Below are 15,049 nucleotides of genomic sequence, written 5' to 3' on the forward strand. Positions count from 1 at the left end.
CCCGTCCCCCGACAGGGCAGCATCCTCAAGGCCCACATGGTCACACACAGCAGCCGCAAGGACCATGAGTGCAAGCTGTGCGGGGCCTCTTTCCGGACCAAGGGCTCTCTGATCCGCCACCACCGGCGCCACACAGGTGAGGGGCAGGCTGGGTCCCCTGGCCCCCCGCCACGGGCCACCCCTGACCCGGCTGAGCCCATTTTCCCCACAGATGAGCGCCCTTATAAGTGCATCAAGTGTGGGAAAAGCTTCCGGGAGTCAGGCGCACTGACCCGCCACCTCAAGTCCCTGACCCCGTGCACGGAGAAGATCCGTTTTGGAGTCAGCAAGGACACAGCTGCCTGCAAGGAGGCGGGGCCTGCAGGTCAGTGAGGATTCCGCTCCCCAAGTGCCCTCCCTGGCCTCTGGCTGCCAGGCCTTACTAGCTGTGCCTTTCAGGGTCAGGGCCTGCCAGCCTGGGGATGGTCACATCACCCTCGGGGACAGAGGAGCCCATAGAGACGTCCCCTGTGATCCACTTGGTGACAGATGCCAAGGGCACTGTCATCCACGAAGTCCACGTGCAGATGCAGGAGCTGGCCCTGGGCATGAAGGCCCTGGGCCCAGAGGTGGGAATGGTTGATCCTGGGGTCCATTTGGCCTGGCGTGAACTCAGAGGTGGCGGGGAGCTGAGGGGTGCAGGGTGAAGTAATCCCAGGGCCCTGGCTGTGGGGTCCCCTTGGCCTGGAGTGGGCTTTGAGTAGGGGCGTGCCCTGAACTGCTGACCAGCAGCCTTATCTGTCCCACCGCAGCAGCCCCCAGGCCCTGAGGAGCTGGCCTGTTCCGCCAGCGAGGGAGGCCGGGAGAACTTGCTGCACCAGGCCATGCAGAACTCCGGCCTGGTCCTGGACCGGGTCTCAGGGGAGGAGGGGGCTGCCCTGGAGCCGGCCGTGCCCACTGAGCCTGGCCCCCAGGCCCTGGGCGAAGGGTCCCCAGAGCTGCCCTTGTTGACCTTGGAGCAGGTAGAAACAGTGAGTATCTCTGGGCCAGGCCAGGTGTCTCCCTACCCTTGCCCCTGTCTGTGTCCTTAACATGCCTACCACAATGAAGGCCCATGCCACCCCACCCCCTTCACTCCCCGGTGGTGTGAGGTCAGCCTTGTTCCCCAGCAGGTGGCTAGCGCAGCTGCAGGTGTGCCCAGGACCCACCCGTGCCCTCAGTGCAGCGAGACCTTCCCCACAGCTGCCACGCTGGAGGCCCACAAGAGGGGCCATGCAGGTGGGTGGCAGGAGGGTGAGTGGGGAGTTCTCGGGCGGGCAGTGGGAGACAAGGTGGGTCCTCTGGTGGTGAAGGCCAGGTGCTTCCTCTGACAAGCTGAGCTGATGCCATCGTGCGCTGCCTGCCCCCAGGACCGCGGCCATTCGCATGCGCACAGTGCGGCAAGACCTTCCCCAAGGCCTACCTGCTCCGGAAGCACCAGGAGGTGCACGTACACGAGCGGCGCTACCGCTGTGGGGACTGCGGGAAGCTCTACAAGACCATCGCCCACGTGCGCGGCCACCGGCGTGTACACTCGGATGAGCGGCCCTACCCCTGCCCCGAGTGCGGCAAGCGGTATAAGACCAAGGTGGGCCCGTGAGTTCCAGGCCCAGCGCCTGGCCCCCTATCTTCCCATACCGAGGCCCCTCTCCTTCCCCAGCCGCCACTGGCCCTCTGTTCCCGGCGGGAGTGAGGCCTGCGCAGCACTGACAGCCACTCCCCGCAGAACGCCCAACAAGTGCACTTCCGGACGCACCTGGAGGAGAAGCCACACGTGTGCCAGTACTGCAGCCGGGGCTTCCGAGAGAAGGGCTCGCTGGTGCGGCACGTGCGGCACCACACGGGCGAGAAACCCTTCAAGTGCTACCGCTGTGGCCGTGGCTTCGCCGAGCATGGCACGCTGAACAGGCACCTGCGCACCAAAGGTCTGGGGTGGGGCTAGAGGGAGGGGCGGGGCTACGGAGGGGCTGACTCTAACCCGCTGGGCCCTGACCCTGCTGCCCCACCGGCAGGGGGCTGCCTGCTGGAGGTGGAGGAGATGCTGGTGCCGGAGGAGAGCCCTGCAGCTTCTGCCACCGTCCTGGCCGAGGACCCACACACTGTCCTAGTGGAGTTCTCATCCATGGTGGCGGACACCCAGGAGTACATCATTGAGGTGGGGCCGGTGGACCCCGTGGGGGTGGGTTGGGCTGGTGGGGGCAGCTGCACTGACCTGTGCCCCTCTGCCAGGCTACTGCTGATGACGCAGAGACCAGCGAGGCCACAGAGATCATCGAGGGCACCCAGACAGAGGTGGGGGTGGGGAGGGACAGGAGGGCGTTGGGGGGGGTGTCTGGTGCTGTGCCGCGTTGACACCCCTCCACCTTACCCCCCCCTCCTACGGCCGGTAGGTGGACAGCCACATCATGAAGGTGGTGCGACAGATTGTGCGCCAGGCCGGCGCTGGCCACCAGATCATTGTGCAGAACATGACTGTGGACCAGCAGACTGGAACGGGTGCAGAGCCTGCCGCCGACACCATCACCATCGCCACTCCCGAGAGCCTGACCGAGCAGGTGGCCATGACGCTGGCCTCGGCCATCAGCGAGGGCACTGTGCTCACGGCCCGTGCCGGCACCACTGGCACCGAGCAGGCCACAGTGACCATGGTGTCATCAGAGGACATTGAGATCCTGGGGCATGCAGGCGAGCTGGTCATCGCATCACCGGAAGGCCAGATTGAGGTCCAGACAGTCATCGTGTAGACGCAGCCCAGCAGCGGTGGCAGCAGGCCGGGGAGGTTGGCGTAGAGTGTAAATACTGAGGTTTTTGTTGATTTACAATAATAAAACATGAAAAACCTACAGCTTGTGATGTTGCCACGGCGGTGGCCCTGGGGCTGGCGCCACTGCCCCTGCCCCTGCGGGTTCCCCACTTGCCACACCGGCCTGCCCAGGACAGCCTCATGTGCTGTGGCCCCACCCAGGGCTCCGGCGGGTCTGCCAGCTGTGTGTGGGTGTGCTGGTATGCTAGTGAGCAGACTCTGGTCTTGCCCTCCTTTCTTGGGTCCCTGGGCCTCCTGAGGTGTGTGGGAGGGATGAAGCCCACAGCCTCGCCTGGGCCTGGGCCGGTGGGCAGGCCTGAGCAAGGATCTGAGCTGAAGAATCTTGTGGGAGAAGGGTCCAGGAAATGGGCTTGGTCCTCCTGGCTGGTGGGACTGAGTTTCCCTGTGGGTATGCAGCTCACAGAGACTAATAAAAGGCAACCTAGTTTCTGCGGGGTGGGGACAAGGCTGGTCCCTAGCATTGGGTGTAGCTGGCCCATTTCCTGAGGCCAGACCCTGTTTTGCAGGCTGGCTGGCGGGGCATGGGGAGGATTATGATCCCAGTTGTCAGGGTGGTCTCAGATCTCTTGACTGCCCCTCAAACCCGCCCCTCGGCCTCTTGAGATTCTTTAAATGAGCTCGCAGAGCTCTGGTGCCCCAACACTGGGGGTGGAACCCAGCGCAGCCTGGCCCCGCCCCAGCCAGGGCATCAAATAACCTCCCCCAGCAGGTGCCAGAGCTACTGCTGGACCTGAGCTGGTGTGGTTTGACCACTGCCACTGGCCAGCCATCAGCCTGCACCCTGGGCCGAGTCCCCGAGCCTTTGGCACAGCCCCAAGTACGTCTCAGGTGACTGCTGGACCGCAGGGGAACGGGGCTAGGTGAGAAGGAGACCCTCTTTAGACCTCAGTTTCCCTGCAGTGGGAGGAAGGCTGGGGGCTGGCCACCTTGGGCCAGCAGGTGTGCAGGTAGAAGGCACGCTTCTGTCGGCCAGCATCCCGGTGACAGGCCAGGCTCTGTCCTCGCGTACCCAGTGTCCGACAGGAGTGTGGATCAGTGGGTCCGCCTACTATCACGGTCACCGAGCTTGTATGCTCCTCTCAGGCCGCCCTTCTGTGGCATGGGAGGGCCCTGGGCCATACTGGTCACGCTCTGGCCGCTGGGGGCCGCTGGGGCCGCGGCACTTCGCATCGGAGCCTTCAACATTCAGAGCTTCGGTGACAGCAAAGTATCGGACTCGACCTGCAGCAGCGTCATCGCACAGGTGAGGGCGGGGACTAGGGCAGGGGCCGCAGCTGGGCTGCCAGGAGGAGCAGGGATTTGGCTGAACCCGCGGCGTGTGACCCATCCCTGCCCGCCATCCCCAGATCCTAGCTGGCTATGACATCACGCTGGTGCAGGAGGTCCGAGACCCAGACTTGAGCGCCGTGAAGGCGCTCATGGAGCAGATTAACAGGTACGGCGGGCGGGGCCCCGTGTCGCCACGCCCCCAGCTGGGACCCAGGCCCTGGCTGGGTGCCCTGACTCCAAACCTGGCCGGTGTCCCTGCAGCGTGTCCAAGCACAAGTACAGTTTCGTGAGCAGCGAGCCCCTGGGCCGGGACCATTACAAGGAAATGTACCTGTTTGTGTACAGGTGAGGGGGCGGGACCGCGAGGAGGGAGCGCGCGCGCGCGGGGCCGCCCCAGTGCGCTCACCATCCTCTGCCACCAGGAAGGACGCAGTGTCTGTCGTGGACACTTACCACTACCCGGACCGGGAGGATGCCTTCAGTCGTGAACCATTCGTGGTCAAGTTCTCCGCGCCCGGCTCTGGTGAGGTGGGGTCTGGGCAAGCTCCTCCCCTCCCCGCCGAGTCCGCCCCTCCCCACCTGCAGTCTCTGACTCCGCGTCCCTCGCAGCCGCCGGGGAGTTGGTTCTGGTGCCCCTGCACGCGGCGCCGCACCACGCCGTGGCGGAGATCGACGCTCTCTACGACGTGTACCTGGACGTGATCGACAAATGGGGCACCGATGTAAGCCCTGGCCCGCTTTGGGTCTCGGGCAGGCGCGCCCTGAGGGCCTGGGGACTGGAGACTCAGGTCACCCTGACCAGCCCCACGCTTCACAGGACATCCTATTTCTGGGGGACTTCAACGCCGACTGCAGCTACGTGCGGGAGCAGGACTGGTCCGCCATTCGCCTGCGCAGCAGCCACATCTTCAAGTGGCTCATCCCGGACAGCGCCGACACCACGGTGGGCAACTCCGACTGCGCTTATGACCGCATCGTGGCCTGCGGTGCGCGCTTGCGCAGGAGCCTGAAGCCGCAGTCTGCTGTAGTGCACGACTTCCAGGAGGAGTTTGGTCTGGACCAGGAGCAGGCAGGTGCTAGGGGTGCGGGGTGCAGGTCTTGGAGTCCTGGACCAGGCGTGGGCAGGAGCTGGGGGAGGCTCCCCGGGGTCAGGCAGGTGCTTGGTGGGGCTTCCCAGGTTAAGGCAGATGTGGGGATGCTCCCTGGGCTCACCGTTTTTCATTTTTTAGCTCTGTTTTAAGGTAGGTGCTGGGGCAGCCCCCTGGGTTAACAGGTGCTGGGAGGGAAGCTTCTTGGGCTCTTCTAAGAGCTGGGAGGGGCACCTCTGCCTGAGGCAGGTGTTGCTGGGTAGAGTGCTGGCCCCAGTCCTGAGACTCCCCAGCACAGGCAGGCCGTGGCATGCTACACCCAGGATGCGCCTGGCTAGAAGCTCTAGTGTCCACCCTGATTCCCTGATGAGGATTTCCCCTTGGCCTGCCTCCTACGGAGTTTACAGGAATTGTCCCTTCTCCGGGCTCAGCCCCCATAGCCAGAACATTCCAAAATGGTCTCTGCATCTCCCCCATGATGGGGCTCTGCTCGTACACCTGATGGCCAGTGGGGTGTCCATAGGCAACCTTCTTGATCAAACTCATCCCCTTCTCCATGCAGGCTCTCGCTGTCAGTGACCACTTCCCTGTGGAGGTGACCCTCAAGTCCAAATGATACCCGCAGTCCAGCCAGCTGCAGGACTGAACTCCGCCCCTTGGCATGGCCCATCTTGGGGTAGCAACCCTCAGAGAGGCTGCACCCAGGTTTTGCCAGGCTGGGGTGCCAGCACCCACACCTTTCCTTGGTCTGGACAAGTGACCATGGACATGTATGTAACTGGGAGCTCCAAGCCTCAGCTTTCCCATTTGTAAAATGTGTTGTCTACCTCTGAGGGCTGCTGGCAGAAGCCCAGTGTACATGCTCAATAAATGCGCTGCTCCCTGTGGAGCCAACAGACCCTGCTGACCCGTGTCCTTTCTTTAGACCAGCGGTTCTCAACTGGTGGGTCTTGACCCCTTTGGGGTATAATGACCCATTCACAGGGGTCTTCCCATTCACAACAGTAGCAAAATGACAGTGGTGAAGTAGCAATGAAAATATTTTTTTGAAAATAATTTTATGGTTGGGGGGGGGGTCACCACAACATGAGGAACTGTATTAAAGGGTCGAGGCATTAGGAAGGTTTGAGAACCACTGCTTTAGACTCAGCTCCTCCTGGCTTGTGCTGAAGCCTGGCAGCCTGGGATCCCAGTCTCCTTAGGGGACAAGGATGCCTGGTCAGCCCAGCTCATGGCTTGTTGGGAATGGCCATCCCAGGTCACACTGGCATAGGAAGGCAGCCCGTTGGGGGAGGACCTGGGTCCATTCCTTTTGCAAACTGCCGGCCCAGTGTGATGTTCTTGAGTGCCATCAAGTCAGTTCTGAGTCACCGCGACCTAATGTCCAACAGAATAGAACAACACCGCCCGGTCCCGGGCCGTCCTCACAATTGTCCTCATGTTTGAGCCCATTGACGCAGCCACTTCATCCATCCACCTCGTGGTTGTCCCCTTTTTTGATGCCCCATTACTTTCCCATACATGATGTATGGGAAACATCCTTCTCCAGGGACTGGTTTCTCCTGACAACATGTGTAAAGCACATGAGACCAAGTCTCCCCATCTTCCCTTCTCAGGAGCATTCTGGGTACTTCTTCCAAGACAGATGTTTGTTCTTTGGGCAGTCGACTGTACCGTACCACCAGTCCTCTTCTCCAGCACCATCATCCGGACACATGCATTCCTCAGTCTTCCTCCTTTAGTGCCCAACTTTCACATGCATAGGGAATTGCAAAACCATCACGGCTTGGGTCAGGCGCACCTTGTCCTCAGAGTAACCTCATTGCTTTCCATCACTTTAAAGAGGTCTCGAGCAGCAGACGCCCGGCTTTATTGCCTATGGCAGATGATACGCACATACATACATATTGTGTAGCAAATATGCATTATATAAACAAATAGGAGGTTTGTGGGGCGTGCTTGTTTCTTGTCTCTGTTGGCCATTCTCAACTTCCCATGATGCCATGGCACGCTTCAGACTACAATAAGATGCACACTAACGATATGCACTGAAATAGGTGGGGCTCCTACTTTAAGGGGCCATGCCCTCAGCATCTCTGAGGCCCACCTGGATGATGATGATGATGATGGGGCCAGGGAGGAGCATGTTTCAGACACCTGTGCAGAGTTGGTAGTTTGGCCCCGTCAACCTCTCATGGGCGAAAGTTATGATGAAGCGCCTGCCTCTACCTATCACTACCCAGAAGCCCTCTGGGACAGCTCTCCTGTCCTGTGGGGTGGCCGTGACTCAGCATTGACTCGACAGCGGTGCGTTTGGGTTGTTTGCAGGGCTCAGAGGAGCCGGACGTCCCTCCCAGCCCAGCCCAAGGGTTGCACTCTGTCTCCCATGTCTGCCCATGGTGCTGTTCCCACAGTGGGTGGCTCTGAGCCCGTGTGGGTCACTGGCACTTCAGGATGGAGAGTGGAAGACAAGGGGGCGGGTGTGTGTGTGGGGGGGGGAGGGGTCCTGGTTTTCTGTCTCTTTGCCAACCACAGAACTGAGTTTGAGGCAGACAGTGAGGGGTTAAGGGAGGTAAAACAGTTGCTTCAAGGCACAAAGTCTTTCCTGTGTAACTGTTCTATCCCCGCCCCTGGGGCCAAGAGCCATCTTCTGGACAGACACCTCCCACCTCCTGTCACCACTGTTCCTTTACTCCCCTGGGCCCCTGCACATACACAACACATGTGCTGACCAAGAGCGTTGGGTTTGGGGGATCCCAAGTGGGTCACCAGGACCCCCATCTCCGACCCCAGAAAGCAGGCAGCTCCAAGGCTGGGGAAGGGTGCCTGAGAAATTTATTCACAATTTTACTTTGGGGGGAGGGGCATATTCTGGGTCCCACTGCCCCCTCATGATTCCCAGGTTGGGGCATCAGGCCCTGTCCAGGTGTCATGTTTTACTGTCCTCCCAGGCAGACAAGGCACATGTAGGGACAGGGGGTAGGGCCCCAGGACAGCCTTCCGGGAAGGAGACCAGCAGACTGCATGGAGCCCCTGGCCGGAGGAGGGCTGCCTGAGGGGGAGGCGGCCCCTCAGGCCTTCTTCTGCTTCAGCATCTGCAGGTACATCTGCAGGCCTTTCTGAATGGAGTCTCTCGAGATGAAGCTGACGAACTGCTGGATGTCTGCGTCCCGCTGCCTCACCAGGTTGTCCACCGTTGGCTTCCGTAGCATGGCCTTCGTCAGCTGCCTGGCGTGGTCTGTGGATGGTGAGCGGGGGCCCATGAAAGCCCTCCCCCAGGGCGAGGGAGAACTGCCCCTCTGGGTTCCTGAGATGGTGACGCTCTACAGGAGCAGAGCCTCCTCGTTCTCCCGGTGGTTTCAAACTGCTGACCTTGTGTGTAAACCCTGTATCACTAGGGACCTTCTGGCCTCCAGGGGTGCACCCAAAACTCAGGAAGTCCTGGCCACCCAGACCAGCTCTTCCTCTCCGAGACAGAGGGCTCTGCCAGCCTATTGTGTGAGCCACTTGGTCTAGCAAAGGGCCTGGTGGCACAGAGGGATAAGCTGTAGACCGCCTCCCTCCCAGGCCACCAGCTACTCCCCGGTAGAGAGAGGCAGCTGCCTGCCGCTGAAAGATGGACAGCCCCGCAGACTCTACACAGCAGTTCCACCCTGCCCTGGAGGGTCACCTGCATCGAATCTACTCAACAGTGGTGGATTTAAATAAACAGACCATCTAGAATATTCCCCCATCACACACTTCCATGGGGTGGTATAAGTAGTAGTAGTTGCTTGGTGTCTGTTGCTACGTGTCTGTCTGTACCTTGGGCAGGTAAGCCGGCCTGATGCCTGCCTCTCTGATTGACTTGCGAAGGCTTTTCTCTTTTTAAATGGGCGGGGAGGGGGCGCGAGGGGCAGGGGAGACAGAAGCATACTCTTTTGTCACGTGTGGTAACTCTATAGGATGCACATTTCAGTGTCCATGTTTCCTGGGATGCCCTGGTGGTGCAGTGGTTACATGTTGGGCTACTGACCGCAAGGACGGCAGTTTGGAACCACCAGCTGCTCTGGGGGAGAAAGAAGAGGCTTTCTCCTCCCCTAAAGTCTTGGGAACCCTTGGGGGTAGTTCTCACTACCTTGTCCTGTGGTGTTGCCACAGGCTTGAAACTGATGTGATGGCAGAGTTTGGTCTTGAGAGATGTAGGGGTTGTTGGGGGTGGGGGGGACTCTCCCATTCCAGGCTCACCTGGGATGGCCAGCCACTGGGCCATGACTGCCAAGGCAGCGCTGTGCACCTGGTCCTCAGGAACCACCTTGTCCACGATGCCCACGCGCAGGGCCTCGGCAGGCGGGTAGAGCAGCCCCAACTGCAGGGATATCTCTGAGGCTCGGTACCCGATGGTGTTCACCAATGTGTCCTTAAACCTGGAAGGCAGACACTGCTGGGGGGGGGCCCTCCCCCACAGAGAGGGGCTGGTGGCCCCAGGACAAGCTCGTGGCCCCGGTACCCAGGACCTCCTTACCAGAAGGGAGCGACAATGCCCAGCTGAGTCTCATTCAGCCCGATGGTGTACTTGGGGTTGTCAGCCATGACGCGGTAGTCACAGGTCATGGAGATTAAGCAGCCTCCGGCAGGGCAGGCTCCCTGCAGGGCGAGACCACCAGGCTCAGGGGTGGCCACGCCTGACTGGCTGGCTGCAGGGGCAGTGACCCCTGCAGGGCCACACACTCCTTCTGAAGCTGGGACCCTGTCCCAGACTGAATTGTGTGCCTTACAGACAAGCACCAATGGGGCAGGACCAACCATGATCCACTGTGGGTCGTTGGCTAGGTAATGTGGTCATCTGGCAATGATCTAGAGATGTGCCCACTCCCAGGACCCGTTGTAATGGGCATAAGGTGGGGACACAGCACCTTCAGGGCTCTGTCTAATGTGAGGGGCACTTCCCTGGGGTGTGCCTGCATCGCCTTTAAAAAAATTGATCATATCTTACTCATTCCAATATAGACCTTCCTTTCTCATATAGCCCTGTTGTTCAATCCATCGGCTGGGGTGGTACAATCATCAATCCTATCAACTCTCCCCACCCCTCCCGTCCCCCTGCATCCTCTTTGATCTTATAAGAAGAATCAAGCAGAGAGGGAGGGCCCTGATTATCACCAAGAAAGAGCTGGGAGCAGTGTGTGTCATTTGGATCCGGGGCCCAGGGCAAGACTGATGTCAGGACACTTGTGGAACATCAAGTCCACAAATGATGAAGGGCCAACAGAGAGGACTTGTAGCCTCTGAAACTGTGAGAGGGTAACTATCTGTGTGGTACAGCCTCCCCCCTCCTTGTTCAAGCCCCACTAGCGACCGAGGGCAGAACCTTAGCTTTCTGTGGGAGCGTTTCATGTCCCGCCCCATGTGGCAGCCAGTCTCCTGGAGGCCCTGGGACCCCAAGCTTGCCCCATGTTCCCATATCTGGTATCTGCTCTCCCAGGCTGCGGCCAGAGGCTGGTGCCAGCAGTCCTGTGTCTCCGTTCACATGCCCCCCTGGTCTCTCTCACTCCTTATAGTCCTTCCCCTCCCCCAGATGTGCTGTAGCCTCTGGAGTTGCTCTTGCCACTGGCACGCTCAAGACCCTGAGTTTCCACCCCACCCCCCACCCTGGGGGACAACGGTAGAGGTGCCCCCAGAGTGTGGACCACCCTACCGCTACCCAGCAGAGAGCTGGTGGACCCTCCGACCTCCCCATGCTGGGCTCCCTGGACACTTACATTGATGGTGGCCACAGTCACCATGGGGCACTGGTAGAGCCGCAGCCAGAGCTCCTGCACGGCTTTCCAGTACTCAGCGTAGTGGGCCGGGTTCCGCCCGTACATATCCAGCAGATTCAGGCCACTGGAGAAGACGCCGGGACTCTCCTGGTGGGGGAGGAGGGGGCTGGGCCAGGTGCAGGCGCTGTGCCAGTGGGGAGCACTGCCCAGAGAAGGGGCAGGCAGGAAGGTGTGGCCTGTGGAAGACCCTGTCCTGGCAGGGACCCCCAGAGGGGCAGAGGCTGAACTAGGATGGGAAATTCCAGATGTCTGGCCTGGACGCAGCCCCTCACTCACACTGTGGCACTGTGACCACTGGTGTGTGCGGAACTTGAGGGGGGCTTAGGAGCCCCTCGGGCGCTCCAGGGAACAGTCTGCCAGCCCCACTGGCTGGACAGCTCCTGGGGATCCCCCTGACCAGCCCGTGCAGGCGGCAGGCCTGCGTTGCCCTGGGGGAGGGGAGGGAGGGGACGGGTGTGGGGGGAGGGCGGGCGCACCGAGGTGAAGATGAGGCCTCGGACGGTCTTGTCATTCTCCAGCTTCTCCAGGTTGATGACCAGCTCGGTGACCATCTCCAGGCTGAGGCTGTTCACCGGGGGGTTCCTGAATTTCATCACAGCCACCCCTAGTGGTAGAGGCGGGTGAGGTCCCTCCCAGCCATGGGACAACCCCCTCCCCCTCCCCGGGCCCTGATGCGGCTTCGCTTTTCCAAGGGGGAAGTGACGGTCACACATCACAATCAGCATTTTAAGGCGAACAATTTGAGCCTAGCCTTCCTGGTCAGATAGAGGCTGATGGAACCCTGAGACTCCGTCCTCAGACAGCCTTGGTAGGCAAGGGGAGGGGGGGGCGGGCCGGACCAGGACGCCTTCTGGAGGCTCGACGTTGAGCCAACCCATCTAGCCCATTCTGACTCACAGTGGCCCGAAGAAGGGCCCTGTGCAGCTCCAAGATTGTACTTTTTGACGGGAGTAGAAGGCTTCACCTTTCTCCCTCAGAGCAACTGGTGGTTTGGAACTGCCGACTTTGACCTTAGCAGGCCACCAGGGAGGTAGGTAGGTAGGTATGCCTTAGAACCACCAACCCTCGGAGCTCAGAAGGCAGGAAGTGACCCAGAAGAAGGTTGGAAAGACAAACCGTGCCTGCCTAAGCTGCTGAATGGGAAACTGGACTTGCCGAAAAATTTCACCCAAACTACAATCATTCAATTACATGATGAGAATTGCTGAAAAAACAAACGCGGGAGGCGCTAGATGTTTGAGAAGTACCTCAGGGCGCCCTGTCTGCCAGCAGCAGCAGAGGGCACACCATGTGGCTGGCAGAGGGCCAGGTGCCAGGGAAGCCAAGGCCCAGCTAGCGTTCAAGGCCAGCAGCTTCTGGCTGGGGTGACCTGTGCTGGCCATGTGTCCCAAGGGCTTTAGAAAGACCATCACGAGGCTAAGGAGCATTTCCCTGGTGGCCTTGGAGAGCCTTGTAAGGTCAATGCCAATGGGCTATGGCAGGACCAAGGTTGGGGTCGAGTGAGCCAGTGGACTCTTCCAGAACCCTTGACTTTTTGGGGAGGAGGCCTTTGCTAATTGGCTAGTTCATCATGCCCCCTGTTGGATGTAATATACACAGCTGTCTGCAAGAAAGGACCTAGAATTTAAAATTTCCAGCGATGAGACACCACCCTCTCGCCCCTGACTTGGTTCAGAGAGACACAGACAAAGGTTGGTGTACAAACTACTTCATCCTGAAGTCCCTGGTAGGGCAAGGAGGTCAAGCATCTGTCCATTAATCACAAGGCTGGAAGTTCGAAACCACTGGCCACTCTGAGGAAAAAAAGATGCTGCCTGCTCCTATAAAAAGTTTACAGTCTCGGAAAGTCTATGCAGGGGTCATCAAACTATGGCCCGCCGGCCACATGTGGCCCGCCGAGGACATTTATCTGGCCCGCCAGGTGTTTTTGCCTTGTTTTTTACTTCAAAATAAGATAAGTGCAGTGTGCATAGGAATTTGTTCATAGTTTTTTTTAAACTATAGTTTGGCCCTCCAACGGGTCTGAGGAACAGTGGACTGGCCCGTTTAAAAAGTTTGAGGACCCTGACAGGGCAAGATATGACAGAATAACAATTTATAAACTATCAAGGGCTCATGAAGGAGGGGAAAAATGAGGACCTAATGTCGGGGGTTTAAGTGGAGAGAAAATGTTTTGAGAATGAAGTACAAATGCGCTTTACACAATTGATGTGTGTATGGATTGTGATAAGAGTTGTATGAGCCCCTAATAAAATGTTTAAAACAAAAAAAAAAGATGCAAAGGGGAAAAAAAAAAGTTTGAGGACCCCTGGCTATAGGGCAGTTCTACTTGGTCCTACAAGGTCATTGTCAGAATCCACTGGAGGGCGGTGTGGGTTTTTCTCTTTATTATTGCAGGTCGGACAGGCACTTCCGGGCACAGAGCCTGGTAAATATTGGGGGAAAGGTTACCAGGCCAAAGGTTGACTCGAATCAGGTTAAAGGAATGTGGACACACCAGAGTTGAGCAGTCCTCAGCCCAGGGTGGGCACTGCCTCGATGCTTCTGGAAAGAGTATTGAGCTGACTCTAATTCAGTCTAACCCGGCACTTTCCACAGGTGGTCCGAACTGGTTCTTAGCTAGTATTTTCAATTCACAAGCTGGGGCTTTGCTCAGGGTCACCGTTGTACTTGGGGACAAAGGGTCCTCACCACTAGCTGGTACTGGCCTGGCCTCACAGCCACCGGCTTGTTTCCATGCAAAGGATAAGCTCTCGGATCCCAGACTCGACTCTGTTGCGCTAAGCCCATATTGTTTGTTGCTGCGATGCTGGGTGCTCTGCTGCCACCTGCACCCCCCAACCCCCCTTGGGTCAAGCTCCAACAGGGTCGCCCCTGGCAGGCAGGTTTCAGTGGCGCTTCCAGACCAAGGCGGCAGACTGGGAAGACAGGCCTGGCGATCCACTTCTGAAAAGTTGTCAGTGAAAACCCTATGGGTCCCGATGGGAAACCAGTGTCCACATGGCTTGGGACCGAGACACTTTGCTCCGATAGCCGTGGAGTCCTCAGGAGTGGCCATCGTGGCAAACATCACCTTCATGACCCTACAGTCGGCTGGGGCAGGGTGGGACAAAGTGGGGTCGGGGAGCAGACTGTGGGGGTGGTGGGATGGGAGGCCTGGGGCAGACCCCAAGGCGCCCTCAAGGCTGGGGTTCTCCCCACTGGGGGCGTGATGACTCTTCCAGTCTAGTTCTAAGCCAACTCTGTTTGAAGGTCTGCTCTGAGGAGGCCCAGGGGCAGAATGGGGGTGGGGGTGGCCAAAGGTGCTTCCCTCTCTGTGTGCCCCACCATGGAATCAGGATCAGACACCCCAGGGTCTGTGCCAGGCGGCTGCCAGAAAGCTGGGAAACACTTTATTCCCCAATAAATCCAGTTATTTGCTATTTTCAAGTAGAAAGCCTAAGAAGGGTGACTCCCCAGCCTTCCTAGCAGAACAGAAAGCGCTGCGGAGAAGCCAACTACAGTGCAGGTAAGCGCCAGAATGGACTTCACGGCCACCGGGCCCGCCCCCAAGGGACTTCCGACCTGGACGTCAGCCCGCGGCCATGCCCCAAACTAGCCCGCGGCCCCGGCCCCTTACCTGCCGCCGCGTCCGTCTCCACCACCACCCGGTGGCTCATGGCGCGCTGCGCGGTCACTCTGGCCAGGACGGCACCCCAGGACCGGGCCCCTGCGGCCGGACCGTCCCGTTATCCCCAGCACAGACCATTCGCCCGCTGCCCCGCTGACTCTGGCTCCCAGCCTCCGCCCGCGGCCGCCCAGACGCCGTCCACTGCCTCGGTCTCCGGGGCCTGCTAGACCCGCCTGCTGACCTCAGTCTCCCGGTGTCCACCCTGGTGGCCTCGAATCCCCCTGCCCCGCTCCCGCCCGCGGCTTCGTTTCCTCCGTGGCCCTCACCCCTCGTCTCCCTGCTAACTGCCACCACGACCCGCTGCCCCGGGTCCACACACCCGGGAGCAGAGCGCGCGCTCGGGACGCCAGCGCCATCTTGGCCAGGCGGTCAGGGTCGG

General features: G+C 59.6%; 3 protein-coding genes across 3 annotated transcripts; 2 read left to right on the top strand and 1 right to left on the bottom strand.

Moving 5' to 3' along the window:
- LOC101638783 (transcription factor E4F1) lies at positions 1-2,861 on the top strand (the record flags this gene model as incomplete). The annotated part of the gene is made up of 10 exons (XM_045286031.1): positions 1-136; positions 212-364; positions 439-608; positions 792-1,010; positions 1,152-1,257; positions 1,389-1,606; positions 1,745-1,943; positions 2,031-2,173; positions 2,248-2,310; positions 2,409-2,861. Coding segments are annotated over 10 exons (1,761 nt in total), but the record flags the coding sequence as incomplete, so codon positions are not given.
- Positions 2,862-3,941: 1,080 nt separating this feature from the next.
- Positions 3,942-6,090, top strand: DNASE1L2 (deoxyribonuclease 1 like 2). Its single transcript, XM_045300133.1, is given in 7 exon segments — positions 3,942-4,085; positions 4,189-4,277; positions 4,373-4,456; positions 4,534-4,712; positions 4,715-4,833; positions 4,929-5,180; positions 5,762-6,090. Coding segments are annotated over 7 exon segments (921 nt in total). The 3' UTR covers positions 5,816-6,090.
- A 1,927-nt stretch (positions 6,091-8,017) lies between these two features.
- Positions 8,018-15,043, bottom strand: ECI1 (enoyl-CoA delta isomerase 1). The gene is made up of 7 exons (XM_004706162.2): positions 14,990-15,043; positions 14,620-14,709; positions 11,477-11,604; positions 10,941-11,087; positions 9,704-9,825; positions 9,427-9,605; positions 8,018-8,437 (listed from the first exon to the last, which is right to left on the bottom strand). The coding sequence occupies exons 1-7, from the start codon at positions 15,024-15,026 to the stop codon at positions 8,271-8,273; spliced, it is 870 nt and encodes a 289-aa protein (XP_004706219.2). The 5' UTR covers positions 15,027-15,043; the 3' UTR covers positions 8,018-8,270.
- Between the last annotated feature and the right edge of the window lie 6 nt (positions 15,044-15,049).

Source organism: Echinops telfairi, unplaced genomic scaffold (genome assembly GCF_000313985.2).
Source record: "Echinops telfairi isolate 266 unplaced genomic scaffold, ASM31398v2 ScPeMD7_5;HRSCAF=22, whole genome shotgun sequence".
In the NCBI taxonomy this organism is placed as follows: Eukaryota; Metazoa; Chordata; class Mammalia; order Afrosoricida; family Tenrecidae; genus Echinops; species Echinops telfairi.

What these genes read in the sequence shown, in the direction of transcription:
- ECI1 (XM_004706162.2), bottom strand. Translation starts at nt 15,026, where the DNA reads ATGGCGCTGGCGTCCCGAGCGCGCGCTCTGCTCCCGG. An exon ending in GGAGACGGACGCGGCGGCAG is followed by an intron (nt 11,605 to 14,619) that starts GTAAGGGGCCGG and finishes CTCTACCACTAG; the next exon opens with GGGTGGCTGTGATGAAATTC. An exon ending in CCAGTGGCTGGCCATCCCAG is followed by an intron (nt 8,438 to 9,426) that starts GTGAGCCTGGAA and finishes CACCATCCACAG; the next exon opens with ACCACGCCAGGCAGCTGACG.